General features: G+C 37.3%; 2 protein-coding genes across 3 annotated transcripts; one reads left to right on the plus strand and one right to left on the minus strand.

The window, feature by feature from the left end:
* The first annotated feature begins 7,830 nt into the window (after nt 1-7,830).
* On the plus strand, nt 7,831-14,001 carry LOC127942241 (thyrotroph embryonic factor-like). The gene is made up of 4 exons (XM_052537935.1): nt 7,831-8,089; nt 8,934-9,269; nt 9,736-9,956; nt 10,919-14,001. The coding sequence occupies exons 1-4, from the start codon at nt 7,975-7,977 to the stop codon at nt 11,132-11,134; spliced, it is 888 nt and encodes a 295-aa protein (XP_052393895.1). The 5' UTR covers nt 7,831-7,974; the 3' UTR covers nt 11,135-14,001.
* LOC127942229 (protein Tob2-like) lies at nt 13,667-18,867 on the minus strand. 2 transcript variants are annotated; one of them, XM_052537924.1, is made up of 3 exons: nt 18,630-18,867; nt 18,323-18,370; nt 13,667-16,814 (listed from the first exon to the last, which is right to left on the minus strand). In XM_052537924.1, the coding sequence occupies exon 3, from the start codon at nt 16,546-16,548 to the stop codon at nt 15,391-15,393; it is 1,158 nt and encodes a 385-aa protein (XP_052393884.1). In that variant the 5' UTR covers nt 16,549-16,814; nt 18,323-18,370; nt 18,630-18,867; the 3' UTR covers nt 13,667-15,390. The 2 variants fall into 2 exon arrangements, with proteins under 2 accessions (XP_052393884.1, XP_052393877.1); XM_052537917.1 differs by lacking the exon at nt 18,323-18,370.
* Between the last annotated feature and the right edge of the window lie 1,165 nt (nt 18,868-20,032).

The raw sequence follows: 20,032 nt of genomic DNA on the forward strand, positions 1-20,032 counted from the left end.
AGCGACTTTTTCCTAAGGCTCACTTTCCCATCATATTGCCAAGCTGTAAGAACAAATAGGGAAAATTTGAAGCAATCTTTCTCCGAAGGTTGAAACCCCTTCCACTAACTTTGTGTGGGCGGAACAGCAGCGTGGCCTTCTCCAGCAGCGATGTACTCACCCTTTGGCCCCTTCGGTACCAAGGTCAGTATATTTGCACTGGGGCTTTGGGAAGGTTCGACCTTAAGCGTAGCTTTTGTGGCACACCACAGCTTGTCGACAATTGCAGCGCCACAGGGTTGTGACGGTGTTCAGGTTGTGGCGTTTTCCATAGGACCCATAGAAACGTCTCGTTTACATACGTAACCCTTGTTCCCTGATGGAGGGAAAGGAGACATTATGTCACCATGCCATAATCTTGAACCAGTCGTTGTTGCCGGGACACGTTCGACATAATGTCTCCATTCCCTCCATCAGGGAATGAGGGTTACGTACGTAACCAAGATCTATCTATCTATCTCTACATATAGTACACACAACCCCAAATAAAAAAAAGTTGGGACGTTTTGTAAAATGCAATAAATCAAGAATCTGTTTTGTTAATTCTGTTTAAGATTTATTTTAACTGGCAAAAGTTTTCCAATGTTTTCACTAACTAAATACATTAAATAAAAACTCACTTTGATTTTGATGGCTGCAACACACTCCAAAAACGTTGAGACAGAGGCATGTTGAACACTGTCACATCAACGGTCTTTTTAATTACAGTGGTTTTTTTGTTTCAGAATTGAGTATATTGTTGAAGTTTTGCAAGCAACCATGACGTTACTTTTTTTTTTATAACACAACACATCTGAATTGTCAAGAGCTCATTTGTTACATTGCAGTAACATTTAAAATGAACTAGGGAAGGAAAAGAGTGAATTAAAATAGTGAAAGAATTCAATCAAAAACTGTATTTAAAAAGTTATTTGAAGATATAGCCTATAAGATAATCAGTGATAATCAAAGACCATTTACAATTTACCATAAAAGCTGCATTTTTTTTTTTTTACATATTCAGATTTAGAGATTTAATCATTTTCTGCAGCTTGACAGGAAGACAAAGTAAATAATCACATCTTCATTTCATTTTTTTTTTACAATAAAATGTTGACTCAATTCATGAAGCTCAATGTTTAACTCTGCTACATTGTACTGTATTGTAAGAAATAAATTACAGTATTAAAAATATTTCCTACAAATTTAAGAAAATAAGTTATTTTAAACTTACATTTGTTTCAAAGCTTGCAAAACTCAGTATTTGTCATCCATTTGCAAATAAAGTGCAAGATGTTTGAGTTTAAAATTTCAGTGTTCACATTAGATTGTTCTGAATTCTGAAGGAAACATTTTACAATGCCAATTAAAAACATATTTAGTCATGACTATACCATTACAATGTTTGAAAGCCGTAAGATGTTATAAAACTTCACATATAGGCTCTTTGGGTCAGATTAATCAATCACATACCATTCTTCTAATATCAATAAAATAAATTAACAGTGAAAACAGCTTACAGATTTAGGCTTCAGAAGTGAACTTGGCCTAAATTACAGAACTTAAAGTACTGTTCATTTTGCGTAAATGCAACTCAAGAAGTTTCACTTCTCTAAGGGAACTTGCCTTTTGCTGTCTACAAATGACAAGTTTGCTGAATCAGATAAGATTATTTTAATCTACAAGAAATATTGTCTGTGAAAAGTCAGGTCTGGTGTAAGAAAGATGTATTTTTGACTTTGGTAAAAATATTTACTTATTGGTCCCCAAATGGGAAAAGGAGTTTCAGGGGCAAAGCTGAAAAACTGAAACTCCTTTTCCCATTTTATTTCTTCTATTTATTTTTTTATTTTTATTTTTATTACAGACCTGGTCTCTGTGTGAAGTCACACATTCATGAGAGATCTTTCAGATCAGTTTACTTCGATTCACCCAGAAAAAGTAAAGAAGTTTAAGAAATCAGGATTAATCACGTCATTGACCCTTCTGTACTTTTTGTAACACTGGGACCTACTGTCGTTTACATCTTGCATTACACGATAATGTTATGCTTTCTTTGGAGCTGGAGACAAGTCATTCTGAGTCAGTCTTAGGGATGTTTAAGATAAATTAAATCATGCAATATAAACTGTGCAGCAGAGCATCATTGTATATAAACCCAAATCATTTTAATTCAGAGGATCCACAAACATCAGCCCTGAGTTTGCTTCCTGTAATGACTTTAAAAAAGTAAATTTGACGTGTGTTATTGAGAATTTCTACCCCAAAAACCTTATTGTACAATGGAAAGTAAATGAGAAGAAGAACTTCAATGGTAAGTCATCTAATGTTGATTTGCACTAACACTCTCACTTCTCCAAATTTACACAACCATTATTTCTACTTTTAACTAATTTATCACTGGAGCTGAAGACAACAGTTGAGAGATAATTGTTTGTTAATAATAAAGTTGTCTTGGATGCTTTTGTTTCTGGAGATATAAAAACAAAAATGGCACAAAATGGCATACCTGGGCTAAGGAGAAGAAGAACTGGACTGTTTTCCAGTGGTCCAAAGTCCTCTTTTCAGATGAGAGCGAGTTTTGTATTTCTTTGGAAACCAAGGTCCTAGAGTCTGGAGGAAAGATGGAGAAGCTCATAGCCCAAGTCTTTTGTTAAGTTTCCACAGTCTCTGATGATTTGGGGTGCAATGTCATCTGCTGGTGTTGGTCCATTGGGATATTAGAAAACCAAATTCACTGAACCCTTTTACCAAGAAATTTTGGAGCACTTCATGCTTCTTTTCCAGCAGGATTTAACACCTGCCCACGCTGCCAAAAGTTGGTTAAATGACCATGGTGTTGGTGTCCTTGACTAGCCAGCAAACTCACCAGACCTGAACCCCAGAGATAATATAGACGGTTTCATCGGGCCCACGCGCCTGGACCTAAGTTAACTTCCGGTCTGTGTTGTGTATATCCGTCTGGCTGCGGTGCCATCTACAAACGTAGTTAAAGCCAAGGTGATGATTAGACTGAAGTTTGACTCAGGTGGTTGTGCTGCGGGATGTGTTTCCCATTCATTTATTTATTTTTGGAGCCACAATTTTAAAACTGATCGAGTTTCAAAAAGGTTTCGTTAAATAAACATGAGTAACGTAACGTTACGTAACGTATTGCACGTTTAATAATAATAATTCCTTACATTTATGTTTAAATATCAAAACGAGGCACGGGTGTTTTTATATCGCTGCATTTCTGAAGGAAGACTTGCATGTTATATGCGTGATAAAGCAGCGTGTGAGCGTACCAGCTCTGCTTTGTTTACAGCTGTTACTGGGGAAACCTCTATTTCTCGCGCTTTATGTCTATGCTTTAAAACATCTCCTGCTGGCAAATAATGAATTAGTATTTTCATTAAGTCCGCCTGATCCACACAGAAAACAAATTTTGTTTGTTATCAAAAAAGATCTACTCTAGAGGGACTTGGCTGTTGTTATTGATTCTATTTGGAGTCTACCGGAAGTTAAGTTAGGTCCACAAAAGCGCTCACGCGCATTAACGTTTGTTTATGTTGATGCCGTTGAAACCGTCTATATCTGTATACTCAAACTTTTCTTAATGTTTTTTTTTTTTTTTTTTTTAAGAAAAGTATATAGAAAGTATGAGAAGCTTATATATTAGTAAGTTTTTTTCTAATCGAGTTTTGATGTCAGTATTATTTTTATTATTTGAAAAAGTAATCTGATTAACTCATAGTAACATTGTTACTGAGACTGAAAATTACTCGTATTGTGTAAGATTTGGGTCACAGTGAGCAGCCAGAGATGACTGTGGCAAATAACTAATAACTCCATTTTAGTGTCTTCAGTGTTTTATTGTCTTTGTTCATTAAATTTATTGACTTTTTTGTGCAGTCATAAAGCCAGAAAAGTTATTAAACACTAAAAGTACTGAAGACTTTCAGGAAAGTGAGAACAATGTCTGCAGCCTTCCATCAACATGGGTTGCACTGCTTCAATTGCAGATCCTGGTTAATTAAGGCTTAGCTGGTTGATCATAAGGATTAAGTGGTCAAATAGTAATAAATTGTAATATACATCAAACATATTGAATCAATCTAATTTTGTTCCATAATGCACATTACACACTCATGCAGAAAACACACACATTTTGAAACAATGATTCAAAATTCTGAATAATTCAGATTGCTTTCATTTATTTATTTCAAAATGTTTTGTGTGATGTTGTCCGTTGTTGATAGTTTTCATACTTAAACTGTGAAAGGAACATTTTTAACAGCTTTTATGATGCAGAAGCTTGCATCATAATTTTCTGAATATATTATTCAGGTGTTTTGTTATTTATTTCAGAAATCCTTGTGATATACAATATTCAGTTTATGCTGGTCTGACTTAATCAAAGTAGTGTTTAAAAATTACTTTCTGTTTTACTTTGTGTTCGTATAGACCATATCGCATTAATGGGAACATTAAAGAAAGTTCTTTAAAAATGTAACTAAAAAGTTACTTTTAACAGTAATGCATTACTTTTTGGTGTAAAAGATCAACAAAGTAATTGAGTTACTTTTTGAATTAAGTAACTGATAACTGTAACTAGTTACTATTTCTTAGTAACTAGCACAACACTGGTGTTAACACATATGAATGTTTGAGTGTGAGTATGTGAGGTTTACCTTGCACAACAAAATCTCAAAGTATAGTTTTGTTTATCACAGACCAGAAAATGAGATGCTCCCCTCAAAAAACTTTATATTAATCAAAATTAATAATCATTATAAAAACATCACAATGAGTTTATCATGCTATTGCAGCTGGACTCACTATGAGTTCCTGTGTTTTTCATTTCTATATTTTCATCATGTAGTTTTTGTGTAAAGACACACACAGTACATTATCAGCATTAAACAGCCTGTGCAAAGCTTTTTAAATGCAGTCTGTATTAGAATATGAGCTGGTCATTCTGTCGATTCATTCAGGGCTGCTCTGGGTTTAGTACAAACACAACACTAGTTTAGGGAGGTATAGTCTTGTCTCTGAGAACAGCTTTCCTCAGCTTTCCTTAAGGCTGTCCTTGTCCTGTTTGCAAATGACTAAAAGGGAAGAAAAAAAATACATAGAATCAGTTCACAGTTTTATGAAAAGCAATGAAATCCTTATAATCAAATGATGATGAACTTAATCGGTAAAACTTTTGAATAACGGCCCATTAGTTAATATTAGTTAACTACTTTAGTTAAAATGATCTAAGCAAAAACAATTCTTCTACAACATTTATTAATCTTAGTTGATGTTCAATTCAACATTTACTAATGCATTATTTAAATCAAAAGTTGTGCTTGTTAACATTAGTTAATGCACTCTGAATTAGCATGAACTAATGATGAAACACTGTGTTTTAATTAACTAACATGAACAAAGATGAATAAATACAGTAGGCTAATAAATGTATTGTTCATTGTTTGTTCATGTTAATTAATGAATTAACTAACATTAACTAAAGGACTAGTATTCTAAAGTGTTACCACTTCATCTTTGTAAATAAGTAACGGTAGAGTAAATAAAAGTGAGTAGATTTGGCTCCATCATTAACATTAAAGTACTAGTCTCTTGTGTGTAAATCTGCACACTGTCCTCTGGCGGTGAGACTGTAGAACTGCAGCTCCAGATACTACAGAAGAAGAAACCTCAGACTGCAGGTCCACTCCGAGGATCTTATATTATTAACCTTTAGACACGTACAAAGTGGAGTCATAATCACGGGTTTATTTTAGCACTAGCACTAAAATCTAAATGTTGAAGTTTTTAATCTGCTCAATCAGCTTTCAAAGCAGGACATCGTCAGAATACTATTTCAGATCTGCATTGTTTAATAATTAATAACTCAACTTAAATTAACTATGAATGGGGTGGTTTATAATAAATATTTTTCTTCATTATTGATGTCAATGGGGGGATCTTTAGTGTGTGTGTGTGTGTGTGTTTTTTGTTTTTTTTTTGACATGGAGTGTATTTATCAGACAGTATTTTGTTGATTTGTTTATTCTCATACTAAAGCAGCTGTGAATAAAATCATCTGCATGAAGTCTAAAATGTAAACAGGTAAAAAGAAAATTTGCATGTTCCTTCATGTCTGATCTAGATGTGTCTCTGTTAAAATTACTCTAAATGCAGAATACATTTGAGTTTAGAATGGGTTTCATTGGGTTAACATTAGATCTCTTGAACAAACAATAATACTTTTATAGCATTTGTTATTCTCGGTTACTCTTAATCTCTACACATCTAACATATTTTTAGCATTCAAAATGAATTAAATTATCATGAATGTATTATGAACAAACAATTAGCAATAGTCTTTTTTTAATTAACAGTAACTTTGGTTAATTAGTTATAAGAAATTAATTGCAATGTTATTGTAAAGTTGTGATTCACACTGTTGTACAGCCTTTTACAGAAATACTTCCTTTAACTGCTACGCAATCTTATTAATTGTTTATTCTTGTTTTATTTAAAACAAGAATTACCCTTTAAAAAATGTTGTATGATGAATTACCACAAACCTGATTGTCTGTGTTGATGTATGACATAATTTCATGTGCTAATGTCAATTATTAAACAACAGTTAATTTATAACTGATATTTTCAGGGTTTTGAGAGAGGATGAGGTGAGCTAGGAATTAAATGCAGATTATTAATGGGTTTTTATTGCCAAAAACTAACAAAAACTGGACCGGCAATTGGGCTTCATGCTGAATGACATCCAACAGGTTTTCAGGTTACACAGTAAAGACAACGGTAATATAAAGTCACATCTTCCTCCTGATCCACTGAAACCATGTACAATAAGAAAGGGTGACGACTCTAAACGGTGTGTTCTTCTCATTCATTTATTCATGTCTTTCCAAACCTGTGTCATTTTCCTTCTCATCTGTCATCTGGATCTGTCTTAGATATAGGACGGGGAATCTGTCAAGCTACAAAATTACAAAATGGTAATCATAAAAAGATTCAGATGACTTGGAATATATAACAATACAAAAATATGTGAATATGTCAAAGGTATTCTGTTCTTCACAAATCCACTTTTTGTGACCCACAAAATAAAAAGCCATGGAATGACATGAGGAATAAAATACCTCAATGTCATTTTTGGGAGAACTGCTAGTCTGTGTAAAGTTGATGTGTGGATAATTGCCGTTTTTTCTCCATCAGTCTTCGTTATTTAAGGCAATTGGTTCATAAGGGATCATCCCTGACACTTAATGCGACAGTCCACACAGTACTGATGACAAAAACAAGCAATTCTTGCACAGAGATTGCGCGCTCCCGCGCACGCGCTCAAGCAGCTGTACTCCGCACGTGCCAGAGCCCCGCCCACCCAGCGTACGCGCACGGCGGCACGTGTGAAAGCACGAGCTCGCCGCTAGGGTGGAAAAATACAACCGTAGTAGTGCACTAACACTATTATTGCTTTTAGCAGTTATGATTTAATGTACTGAGAAGTTAACTTAACAATCGCGCATCTTAGCCTTAACTTGTGAAGATATAATAAAGTAATTAATTTGCCCTTTACAATGCATGTAAGGGTAATAAATCCAAATGTTTCGTCGATTTCGTCTGTTTTCAGTGTTCAGGGTCATTAATGACATTCCTCGGTTGTTTTGATGTTTTCTGAACAAAGAGGCTCGTCCGCTTCGTCCCGCTCATTGTTGAATCGCTGAATTAACGGTTGACCAATCAGAGAGCGAGAATCCGCCCTGGTCTGTTTAAACATTCATGAGCCGTTGGCGAGATCACCAATCAGCGCGTTCCTCATGAATATGCGAGCGCCTATCGCAGTACGCTGGAGTGGGTACTGTACAGTCTACAGCGCTTTGTGTTTTCTCAAACAGAAACAGAAGGATTGACGGATATAAGCGACGTTTGTGTATCATCCCGCATAATATCGCACTAATCATGCCCGGACAGGCGTCGGTGACGGTGGCCAGCGGCCCGCAGAAGTCGAACGGTTTTGTTTTGAAGAAGATCATGAATATTCCTCCTCCAAACATACTGGAGGATCAAGACGACGGTAAGAACCATGAACCTGCCAGAACACAACTCGACACGTTCAAAGCGTTCGGTCGCGCGCTCGCTTCTCCTCCAGCTGCGCGTTCACCGAGCGCTCAAAGAACAGAAAGTTCCCGCAGACAAAACAAATCGAAGATGCATGCATTTTGAGACATTCACGGTTTTGCATGGTGGTTACTTAAAAAATACCACGATACACGTGTCTACCTTTATCTGTGCATTGCTTAAAACAAAAACAAACCATCGAATTGAATAAGTTGTGTTCAGTGTTAACACATGTAGAATGGCTAAAATCCTAAAAAAAAAAAAAAAAACAATAGTGAAATTATGTACCATGTTAATAATGTGGTTACTTTGGCATGTACCGTGTGGAAGTATCATGTTATTCTTTGAAAAGCCTTTGTGTACCATAAAAATACCACGGTACAAGTATTATGTATAAACACCATCATGTGGAGTTCCTGGAAATGTATTGGTCAAAATATTTGGGAACAATTTACCTGACTCATTACATATGGACCATTTGGATTTCTAAAGTGTCTGCTAAATCATGATCATAATTTATAATGCAGAAGAACAGTGGTTATACTATGGTACACTAATATAGTGTTTTCTCCTCTTCTGTTTAGTTAAGCTCATTCAGGAGTTTAATGTTTTATACCCACAGTAGGGCATCTCTTGGTTTGCCAATCTGTGAAACTCTTTTCTCATCCTTTCTGACTTTTAAACCAATAACTAACACCGCTAGACTCACAAACTTACATCTAACTGGCAGAAAATGTGTAAAGCTTACTGTAGCTGGCATTGACATTTCTACTACCTACAACTTGTGTGATATTTGACAGATATTGAGAAGGAGAAACAGGGCTCGACCTGTGGTGGGACGTCCGGTGGCGGCGGTGGTTCGGGGGGTGTCTCGGCTTCTCTCACACCCACCATCTGGGACAAAACCATCCCGTATGATGGCGAGACCTTCCACCTGGAGTACATGGACCTGGACGAGTTCCTGCTGGAGAACGAGATCCCCGTCACACTGGAGGAGGAGCTGAGCAGGGGTCCATCAGCCCGAGACACACCCTCCGAGGAGCCGGCGACCGTCCCGCAGATGCCTGAGGAGGAACACAAGGACGATGAAGAGTCTGAGGACCACTCGCTCACTGTGAACATCGAGACGAACGCAGGTGAGACATACAAGCATTGTTTTTGAGCAACTAGAGACTGTAGCTTGAATGACTAGTTTCAAAACACATTTCTAAGAAAGGTTATATCTACCACGGAATAAAAAGGCATTTGTGATCTCATGATTCAGACTTGTTTGCTAGCAAATATGAGTTTTATAGCTCAAATTCGGTCAGAATTGAGATAAACATTTGCAATTACCTTATTTGTGTTTATTCCGTGGAATAAAAAAGATAATTTTAATAATCAAACTTGGAATTCTGAGGGAAAAAAAAAATCTGAATTCCATTTTTATTGAGGATTCCGAGAAAAAAAAAGCCAGAATTGTGAGATATAAACTCAGAATTCCAATATATAAACTGGCAGTTCTGAGAGAAAAAAAGTCTCAGAAAAATAATTGCGAGAGGAAAAAATATTTTAATCTGATGATTATATTAGAGCAGCCATACATTGTTTTCACCTTCCCAGAAGTCCAAGCGGCCCCGGACCGTGTGACGCCCCCTCCGATCGACCCAGAGGAGATTGAGGTGAGCGTGGCCTTCCAGCCGGACCCCACGGACCTGGTGCTGTCCAGCGTTCCCGGAGGAGAGCTCTTCAATCCACGCAAACATCGCTTCTCTGTGGACGAGCTCAAGCCACAGCCCATGATCAAGAAAGCCAAGAAAGTGTTGGTTCCTGCAGAGGCCAAGGTGAGACCGAACCCTCGGAGAACTAACCGAAAACATCCAGTCATTCAGAATGAGCTGCTTCTCCATCACAAACGACTGGATAATCTAAAGCTGCTATTGGGTACCAATACGGATCATATCGTTATTGTTTTTATTTTATTTATGGTCACCAATGAATCAATCACAATAAGACTTGGAACATGAATTGGGAAAATTAGGGTAATGATTATCAATAATTGAAAACAAAAACAAATTTTTGTTACTAAAAGTAGAATAAAGGTTAAATTAAATTATAATATTTTAAAAACATATTTTATTTCAGCTTGTTGTCAAGAAAACATTTCCAATTTTCCTGAAGTACTAAAAATAAAAATAGATTTTATTTTAATAATAATTACAAAAACACAACACAATTTCTAAAAAAGTCAAAAATAAATAAATAAAAAAAGTTTTAAATATTTATGCAAATTATATCAATGATGCTATAATAACACAAATATTTATATATATATATCTTGTTCTGCAATAAACATCAACTACATTGATTCTATACTCAAAACAAACAACTTCAGCAATAAGCTATTTTTATTATATATATATATATATATATATATATATAATATTTTATGACATTGCTTGAAATACTTTATAGCACTTTAAATAATTCCTTTTATCAATGATTTGAAGCATATAATTTCTAATGTTGTGATTGCTCCTTGTAGCCTGTTGGTTTGGATTATAGTTTATAATCCTTTAACAAAGACTTCTTAAAATCATTATAAGAAAAAAGAATATTCTTGGGGAACCAAGGCTGCTGAAAATGTGGATGGACACACTGTATTGCACCTGAATTTAAACTTAGAATAAAAGGGCTTATGCTTTCTCGTAATACATTTACTGTGATGTTCTGTTAATGCTACGACATGTAAAGCTAAAGCTTGTTTTAGCCGCTTCGTTAATTAGATGTTTGCGTTTCTCTGCAGGATGAAAAGTACTGGTCGCGGAGGAAGAAGAACAACATGGCGGCGAAGCGCTCGCGTGACGCCCGGCGTCTGAAGGAGAACCAGATCGCCGTCCGCGCCTCCTTCCTGGAGCGGGAGAACGCGGCGCTCCGACAGGAAGTGGCTGAACTGCGCAAAGACTGCGGCCGCTGCAAGAAGATCATGCTGCTGTACGAGGCCAAGTACGGCTCGCTGTGAGGGACACGCTTCACCCCGACACACATCAGTCTCCCTTATAATTCACACCGCAGTCACACAGCCGGGGATTGTGGGTAATACGGCGCCGCGCGGGAAGCGGACGAGAACGACACGAGCGTGTGTTTGTAAAGAACGTTTGAAGAAGAAGAAGTCGTCAAATGATAACACAACATAACCTTTGACCTCCTCATTCTGCCCTCTCATTCGGTATGAAGACGAGATAATGTGTCTATGTTTGTGTACAAGAGGTTTTTCGCAGAAAACAAGCGCATGACCCTCGATATGAAGCAATTCTTTTCTTTATTCCTCGTAAACGAGCGTGCGACGGATGGTCACGATCTGCGAAGGTGAAGTCTGTAAATATATATACGCTTGTATTTCGTCTGCTAGTGTTGTCGTTCGTCGGGAATGACCTGATCGTGTAGAGTCGACACTTCTGTCATGCAGATTAACTCTAGAGCGATTCAAACACTTCTTCACCAGAGTTAAGCGGGCGATTATTGTAACGTGAGCGTCTGCGCTTGGGTTTAACTACGAGTGACTGATCCACTGGATCTGGTTTGATCCACGGCAATAATGTGCAACTCATCTTTACCTCAGATCAGATGTTTCTGACGAGTGTCTTTTATTTATTTATTTATTTTTAAAATACCATTTTAGTCGGGCAGCTCACCATCAGTTGAAATGCAAATGTAACTTTAGTTTTTTACATTCTTATCAATGACAGATTCATTATTGCATACTGCAATGAATTATTAGAATAATAATAATAATGCATTTTTAGATCAATTGTTGCATTGGTAAAACCATTGTGGCGTGAGTGTGATTTATTCCAGTCGATGACATTAGCGTTAGCAGTACTAGCATCTCTCAACGTTTATCGCCGGTTTTAGTGTATTTAAAAACAAAGACGAAATAATGTGCTTCCAGTGTTTATGGATTTTGATAGATTAAGATTACACATATCATGGTTTGTTTTCAATGCTCAAACAAATTCACCACAATTTTAGTTTATATTTGTATTTTTAACAGATCTTTTTCTTTTTTACAATCACTATATATGACAACTAAATAACCATCTAATATCTAAACATTTTACCGTTGTAATATATAATAGTTGCACATACACATTGCATTATATAAACTAATGTCGTAAGTCATCAAGATGTGTTTTTTTTTTACAACGGGTTTGAAGCAAATCAATTGTATATTGAACAGTTGTTTGTGCATGCTGTTGTCATGGTGATGCTGTGCAGTGGGCGTGTCCTTCTCTTCCATATATGGAGATAAAAACGCTCTATCCGTTCATGTTCTCTATGAAACTCAAATGTAGCATTCTGACTTGGTTTTGTCTTTAATAAAACATGTAACTTTCAATATAAAGACATTTTGAAAAAAAAAAAGAGCTGTTGTTTTTATAAAGTCACTTTCCTCTGGTTTAAACAGTGTGTTAAGACTGTATCCCATATCATGCATGTTAATAAAGCCAGATCTCAGATATTTGACCTTGCTGAGGTCGTGATGGATCTGTGCTGTGATTGGCTGCTGCTGATGACATCACGCGTGTGTGGTACTACGGCTGTCACTGCAGAGATGATCAGTGACCTTATGAGCATCTGTGAGCATAAATAATACTGTACAAATACATCCTGCTAATGCTTTTAGTGCAGTTCTGTCTGTACAAAGACCGCAGGGTGTGTGTCTGTGTGTGTGCTCCATTGTGTGGGTTCATTGTTATTATTCTCAGTACGATGTTACGTAACAATCATCCTTACACTCAGTGTTATTACATAACATCTGCTTCAGACACACACTGATCTGAATATGAAGGAGAACGAAATCACCTTTATATGCTTGAGACAAAATAAAAACCTTGTTTTTTCTCTTTTAAACATGAAAATAAGACTTTAATAAGTTTTTCCAAAGTTTTTGAATATATAGTGATTTTATTAATATATTGTTGGCTATGAAATCATTCAGTTTATAATGTCATTCATTTTCTAAATATTTTAGAGATAAAGAGAGATTCAGCGGAAGATCGTTTATTTTAGTTTATTTTTCAGAAACAAAAAAAACGGTTCTGCTGAAAATTCAGAGAGTTTACAGTCACAAACAAAGAGTTTGAGTTGCTTTACAAACCTGGAAGACTTGGATTTATTTAATTGGGAACGGTGTCCTTTTGTATTACATTGCAATACTATCAGGAATGTCTTAAATTACGGATAACTTCCATCCATGTTTCCCAATAGACAGGATGGGCAATAACAAAATGATTAAAGGATTGCTGCATTTTTCTGCATTTAAGGTTCAATGATATTGTTAATGTAAGAGAAACCGACTAAGGAGCTAAACATTTCGATTTTAAACATTAAGGATGCTAGGTTTATATAAAATCCTTCTTTGCAACACTTAATGTTTTCATTTGATAAATTGTATAAAGAAACCAAAAGTACGTCAAAATGGTCCAATAAACCGCAGAAACATCAAACCAAAACCAACTTGTCTTCAAATGAATGACTTCTGTACATTCAGCACTTTGTTAAACATTTTATTAGTCATTTCATCTTGCATATATTGCATTTATATTCATATAGTTATTTCTGAAAAAATAACTTCAGCACGTAAGAAACTAAACAAAAGATTTTGAACATAAGAAATATATACATATTCACGTCATAGTCGTATATATCTCTTAATTTGCTTTATAAATGCCGTAGATAACTCTTTTGAAAAAAACTCACAAAACAAAATAGAAAAATTGTAAATAAATTACAAACAAATGTAAAAATACACCCAGTCATAGCATTTAGACAGAAATCTAAACCCCGCCCACCCCCCAAATGAAACCAATGGAAATGAGAGAATAATCATGAAGCTGATGTTCACATTTCAAATATCAAGGAGGGACATCACAACAACAGTCTCACCCAAACATCTCACCAATTTTTTAATACAATCTTTAAACTACATTTCCAAGCTATAGTTCAAACATAATTGGCCATTAAAGGGCGAGTAAAGGACCTTTAGCATCTAGCATATAGCGTTTACTGTGAGGCATTACAGGAGTTTCCAAAGATCCGGTGCGTAAAGTGCAATGCTGCTGGAGTGGACGGAAGGGAACGCTGAGGGGGAAGTGATGTCATAAAGGAAGCCAGCATTGGCTTCTACCTTCAGGAAGATTCTAGAACGCCAGCCTCCATACTAGCTCAATAAAACGCTTCACAAAACACAGCCACTGCAGTCAGAATATATGAGGTAACATTCATAGTCCTAGAGTGGAGAATACAAAGTGCAATTTTCACTGTAGCATCACCACCATTTACGACCTTAGGAACATAAAAATAGCGTTAAATTCAACATCCATCTCTGTGCTGGCAAGCTATTCGGAGTGTATCCACACCAATGACCTTTAATCTCGTGTCCTGTCCCATTCAAAGACAATCAGTGGTTAATCAAAACCTCCAATGGTTGCCTTCACGCACTTCCTACTGGGAACCCAAGTGTGAAACCAATCAGACTTCAACAATCCTGCAATCAATCATTCGGCCTGTTTGTCTTAGGTGTCTGAACTAACGAGATCTGAGAGTATGAAAATATGCATCAATTCTCAATATGACTCACTAGGAATGGGTTTAAACACTTGCTGGTTTCATCAGGATATGACTTAATGTGTTCAAACTGAAAAGGAGAATCCTAAAGCTAAAGCAATGTAGTAGACGTGAGCTGCCTCTTAATCATCAGCTCAAGAGCACAAGACCCATGTCGGTTCAGAGAACATAAAATTACCATAAATAATCAATTATGACCACTGAGGTGTGACCGAACTGTTAACGTGGCTGTAATCTCCAGAGTGTCGTATTTCGGAACATAAACACCATCCAAAAATCCCTTTTAGACATCTAGAATCTTCTGTAAGAATATTAGCTTTTTACCCCAGAGTCGATTTTAAAAAGTAGCATTAATCAAAGCAGATTAGAGAGACAAATATTAGGGAAATAAAGTGACTCATTAGTGAAAACAACAAACGCAAAAACACCTGTGCAACAGGAGGTTGGTTACTCCAAGAGATATTCATAAATAAACAACATCATGAAACCAGAAACAAATGAAGGGAAAATAATCACAAGTAACACTCAATTAGTAGTCATAATACTCTTGAATTATCATGGTGGTAGTTAATGATATATGGAGGGAAGAAAAAAAAAATGTCCTCAAGGAAAGCGTTTCAGCACTGGGATCTCTTCAGCTTTGAGACTTTAATTGGCCAGTACCACAGGTTGGAAGGCCTGGCCGGAGTACTGCAGGTTGTATCCGAGTCCTTCCACAAATGGAGGTTTATCTATGAAGGAAATCCCACTGTTGCCTCCAATGATTCCCACAGCCTGTCCTGGTTGTGGACTGGAGAATGGATCGAAGGAGGCTTGTGGGTGTGGAGCCTGGAATGGCGCCATTGATGGACCTTCAACATCAAAGTAGAGGGGCCTCTGGGAAGCGGGAAACACAAACTCTTTGGCATTAGGAGACAATTGGCTTGGGATGGGTCCAGCTAGAGAGTGCATGGAGAGGGAAAGGGGTTTGTGCTTGACCAGCCCTGGTGGGGAGATGGTGCTTGGGGAGCACGTGATCATCCTCTGTTGCGGAGCTGTGACGACACCAGAACCGGAGGCAACTCCAGGGTTCCCGCACTTCATCTTAGTGGAGCCAAATTTGGTAGCGGCGAAGCTGGCTGTGGTGAAGGTGATCGGCTGAGGTATGGGCCGCGAGTTGGGTGTAGAGTACAAAAGGCTGCTGCCTGGTGGTGAGGGGGTAGATGTGTTGGAGGAATGAGTGCTGGGATTGGTGGGAGTGCTGGGAGCGGCGTAACCGAACAGTCCCGGGCAAGATGAGGTAGAAAGTGGAGCTGGCGAACTGGAGTGTGACTGTAGCATAACTGGCGACACCTGGCCACCGATGGGAACAAACACCTGAGCCTCTGGGTTAAAACCCAGACTCCGGACATCCTCGAACTCCACATCTCCTTTGAGAGCAACGTCGGACCTTTCGGCATCACCCCCTAAACCCGGGAGATCCTCCGTATAGAGGACTTTCACAGCACCTTTCTCCCCAATCTGGTAGGACACTTCGTAAGGATCGATCCAAATACTGAGCTCGGGGGGAACATTGGCATGGACCTCCTCTGTGTCCAGACCGCTCCTCCTGGCTGCCAGCTCCACCACAGGGTCCCTGGGAGCTCCCAGATGCAGGCAGCGGAAGGCAGAACCACGTAAAGGAGCTTCAGGGTACCAATGCCCTTCAAAGCGGGACACCAGGATACGCTCCAACTCCTCACCAAACAGATCCGCCCTACGGCGCGGGAGCTTGTTGTACAAGTAGGACACGATGAAGTTCAACGCAACTTTAACCTCCAGATGCATGATGAATTTGATTATGTCTTGAAAGTTCCTTCAGTTATAGAAATTTATGGCTGTCCTATCATCTCTTGCATATATCCAGGTGAAAGCCTTTAGTCTTGGCCTTAAACGTCAATTTAAAAGCAAGGGCCTCTTATTTTGGATTGTTGTTCAGAATTCGCTTAAAAGTGATTGTCAGAGATCAGTTGATCTTTAAAAATCTTCACCCTGAAGCACTGATGTATGAAGACTGGACAGCAGCTTTCTAAGATCCGGTTTCGTCAAAGCCTCTAGAAAGACAAAGACACACCAGTTAAACATGATATTAATACAAAGTTTGACTGTAGATGCTGAGGCCAAGGTACCAATCAGTGATTATCTTAATGAAATCCCTCAGTTGTCCCTCTGGCTAAAGCACTTAGGATAACATGTGCAAAGAGAGGAAAATTTGCCACCAAATGCACCCATCCACTCACATTAGCTCAAAGAAACACTAAGAGGGAATGTTCTACAAAGAGATATTACTTCAAGCTCAGCGAATATCATTTTTGTCCCAATAGTGGAATCTCATCACTTTTGACTGTGCCAGAGTATACACTTTACAAACAAACCACTGGTTTGTGGTTTATAATTTACCTGCACCTACACTGACATACACTTACTGTAATACATTCTACCTAAATTAGCTAAAAATTAAACCATCTGAGGGGAAACCCTGTAAACTGCTGATAAAATGGTGCTGTTGAAGGCATGAGTTAAAAACTACAACTCCCGGCATGCACCACGCCGCCGCCTTTGACGTCATCACCACGCGTGTAAATGTTGATGTGACGCCTCCGCATCTTCAAAACACAGATAAGCTCCGTTAAAGCCCGTTTTATAAATGCACCGCCCTTGTTGGATTTCTAACAGAGGCGGATCCACGATGAGCTGTAGCACATTTGAGGACAGTAACCGCTGGTAAATGTCATGAAACGGATCATTCTTCAGAAAAGAGACGCGTTAAGTAGTGCACTTAAATACCAGCACTGTTATTTCATAATAATAATAAAAAACTATTAAAATAAAAACGCGGTTTAGATATATGGGTATATGTTAAGTGATTCTACGTTTTCCTTGTGCGGTTATCTTATTTAAAATGCATGACATTTTTAGAAATAAATATAATCTCAGTACGAGGTTTCATGCTGTCATTTAATACGCGATGAAATTATTAATTGATAAACTAAACGAGAAGTGTATCCACCTAATAATAATAATAATAATAATAATAATAAAATCGTGTTGTGTTTTCAATGTCACTCAATGTCAGAGTTTGACCGAATGCCAGAACATAAACAGCGACTGACAGAATATTATTCCTAAACCATTATCCACAAGCCTAGATGTTTGTTTACACCCCCATCAGATAACACACCCATGGGGTTCACATCACCTCCAAAAATGACACCAGCTTCATCAAAACACCAAACAAATAGTTCCCTCTCGACTTTATAATGTTCAACCTAGACTACACCATTGAACCAAACACTGTTATCTAACACAACACACTCAAACATGATTATAATAGTGCTGATGACAACACAAACAACTGAAGCAGATGATGGGGGTTCCCTCAAAGAAACTTACTTTTATTTTAATATAACTTAACTTACGGTTTTCCAGTTAACACACAAAACTGTATTTAGAACAGCGTGTTCCCTGAAGTGATGTCTGACATGACTGATATGAAATGAGCTTATAAAGATCCAGCAGCTGTTGGCCGCTGACAGCAGAGGAATAATCAGCTTTAGCAAACCTTTGGCCTGTTATAGTCTCCTCAGCACACCATTAAAGACAAGGACATCTGTGCAAACACACATTCAGCAAGATCTCACACAGGGTTACACGCGAATACCGCACATATCATCAATTACAGTGTCTTTAGATGGGTTACTTCTTGACAATCTAAAATTAACAAATCATTCCAAAAATTAATAAATAATATTAATAAAAACAAAGACTGAATATGTAGCTACGTTCAACATCAAGTCCAGCACCAATCAATTCTACTGTCACTGATGAAAACAGTCGGTAATTTAAATAGAAATGAATCAAGTACTTACTGATAAAAAGCTCTTGTTTATATCCTGCGCATATTTTCTCCATTAATTACACAGATATCAGAAATTATTCGTGCTTGAGGCTTTGAAGAAATCCTTCACAAAGAATCGCTGCCTTGTGTCGCGTTTTGATTGAAACGCACTTGTGTTTTGCTTAATTTTAGGTTTAATTTATCTCATGTCACGGCGTGACGCTCCCCTGCTCGCGTGCGCGTCCGTGGAAACTTCGGTTTGACAGCCTCGCGCTTTTATATCGCTCCGCCCTGCGCTATGACGTGTTTTCAGCTGGAACTACTTACTGATTAGATCTTGCGCAATAATTCAACCCACCCAGATGAGTGAGCGGTCACTAGTGTGTTAAGACGCTCTAAGCTCATTTATATTTATTGAGTATTATATATATATATATATATATATATATATATATATATATATATATATATATATATATATATATATATATATACATACTTGATTTTGCAGGCGAATAAATCAGTGTTTACTTTAAATATTTTAGTTGTTTAGCTGTTTTATTATCCATAATGTTAAAATCATGCTAATTTGACATTTTATTTGATATTTATAAGACACGTTTATTTCTCTTTCCTCTAATTAATCAGGCGAGGCTGTGCTGCAGAAGGCTAAAAATAAAAGATGTCATAGCAACAGTGCAGCCATTGGCTGGCGCGAGCTGGGGGCGTGGTGGCGTAGATTCAGCGCGTGACAACGGGCATGATGGGAATTGGAGTTTCCAGACAACATATCGAAGCAATGAGAGCTTATGGTATATATTTTTTCATTCATTCATTTTTTTTTTTTTTAATTCTTATTAAAGTTATATGAAATTAAAAACAAATTAAATGTAACTTGACGTCAACCTAAAGACAACCCAAACAATAATAATTATAGATCCAAAGAAAATTAGTAATGTGTGTGTGTGTGTGTGTGTGTGTGTAAATATGTATATAATTTAGGATTATGTTTTAGGAATTTATTATTTGTTTAAATGTCAGACATGTGGTTTACCATCAGCATGACACATCTGATATTACGTCTCTGCATTTTTACTGGGCTATAAGACAGTGTGTCCCATCTAAACATCTTATTTTAGTCCAAATTTTCACATGCTTGCTAAAACTGTTGTACAATTGACATTTTAATGGCTTTTATATGCAGGAGCTGCACTCAACTAAGTGTCTCAACATTTACACAGTCTCTGATTTATTTCTGACAGACCAACCTGTTCCTGAACATTGAATCTCTCTTAGGTTTGGTTTGAGGAACGTCAGTGGACAGCAGGAATGTAAACAAGCATAGATGAGGTGAGGCCAGGCATTAAGCTATGACACTTATAAAATATAGGTCACAATATCTTAAAAATCCTAAATATTATGATGAAATCTCTT

The sequence above is a fragment of the Carassius gibelio genome, chromosome A3, assembly GCF_023724105.1.
Source record: "Carassius gibelio isolate Cgi1373 ecotype wild population from Czech Republic chromosome A3, carGib1.2-hapl.c, whole genome shotgun sequence".
Lineage (NCBI taxonomy): Eukaryota > Metazoa > Chordata > Actinopteri > Cypriniformes > Cyprinidae > Carassius > Carassius gibelio.

Coding starts and splice junctions, on each gene's coding strand:
- LOC127942241 (XM_052537935.1), top strand. CDS start 7,975: ATGCCCGGACAGGCGTCGGTGACGGTGGCCAGCGGCCCGCAGAAGTCG. Junction 9,270..9,735: donor GAACATCGAGACGAACGCAG/GTGAGACATACA, acceptor TCACCTTCCCAG/AAGTCCAAGCGGCCCCGGAC. Junction 9,957..10,918: donor TGGTTCCTGCAGAGGCCAAG/GTGAGACCGAAC, acceptor GTTTCTCTGCAG/GATGAAAAGTACTGGTCGCG.
- LOC127942229 (XM_052537917.1), bottom strand. CDS start 16,548: ATGCATCTGGAGGTTAAAGTTGCGTTGAACTTCATCGTGTCCTACTTG.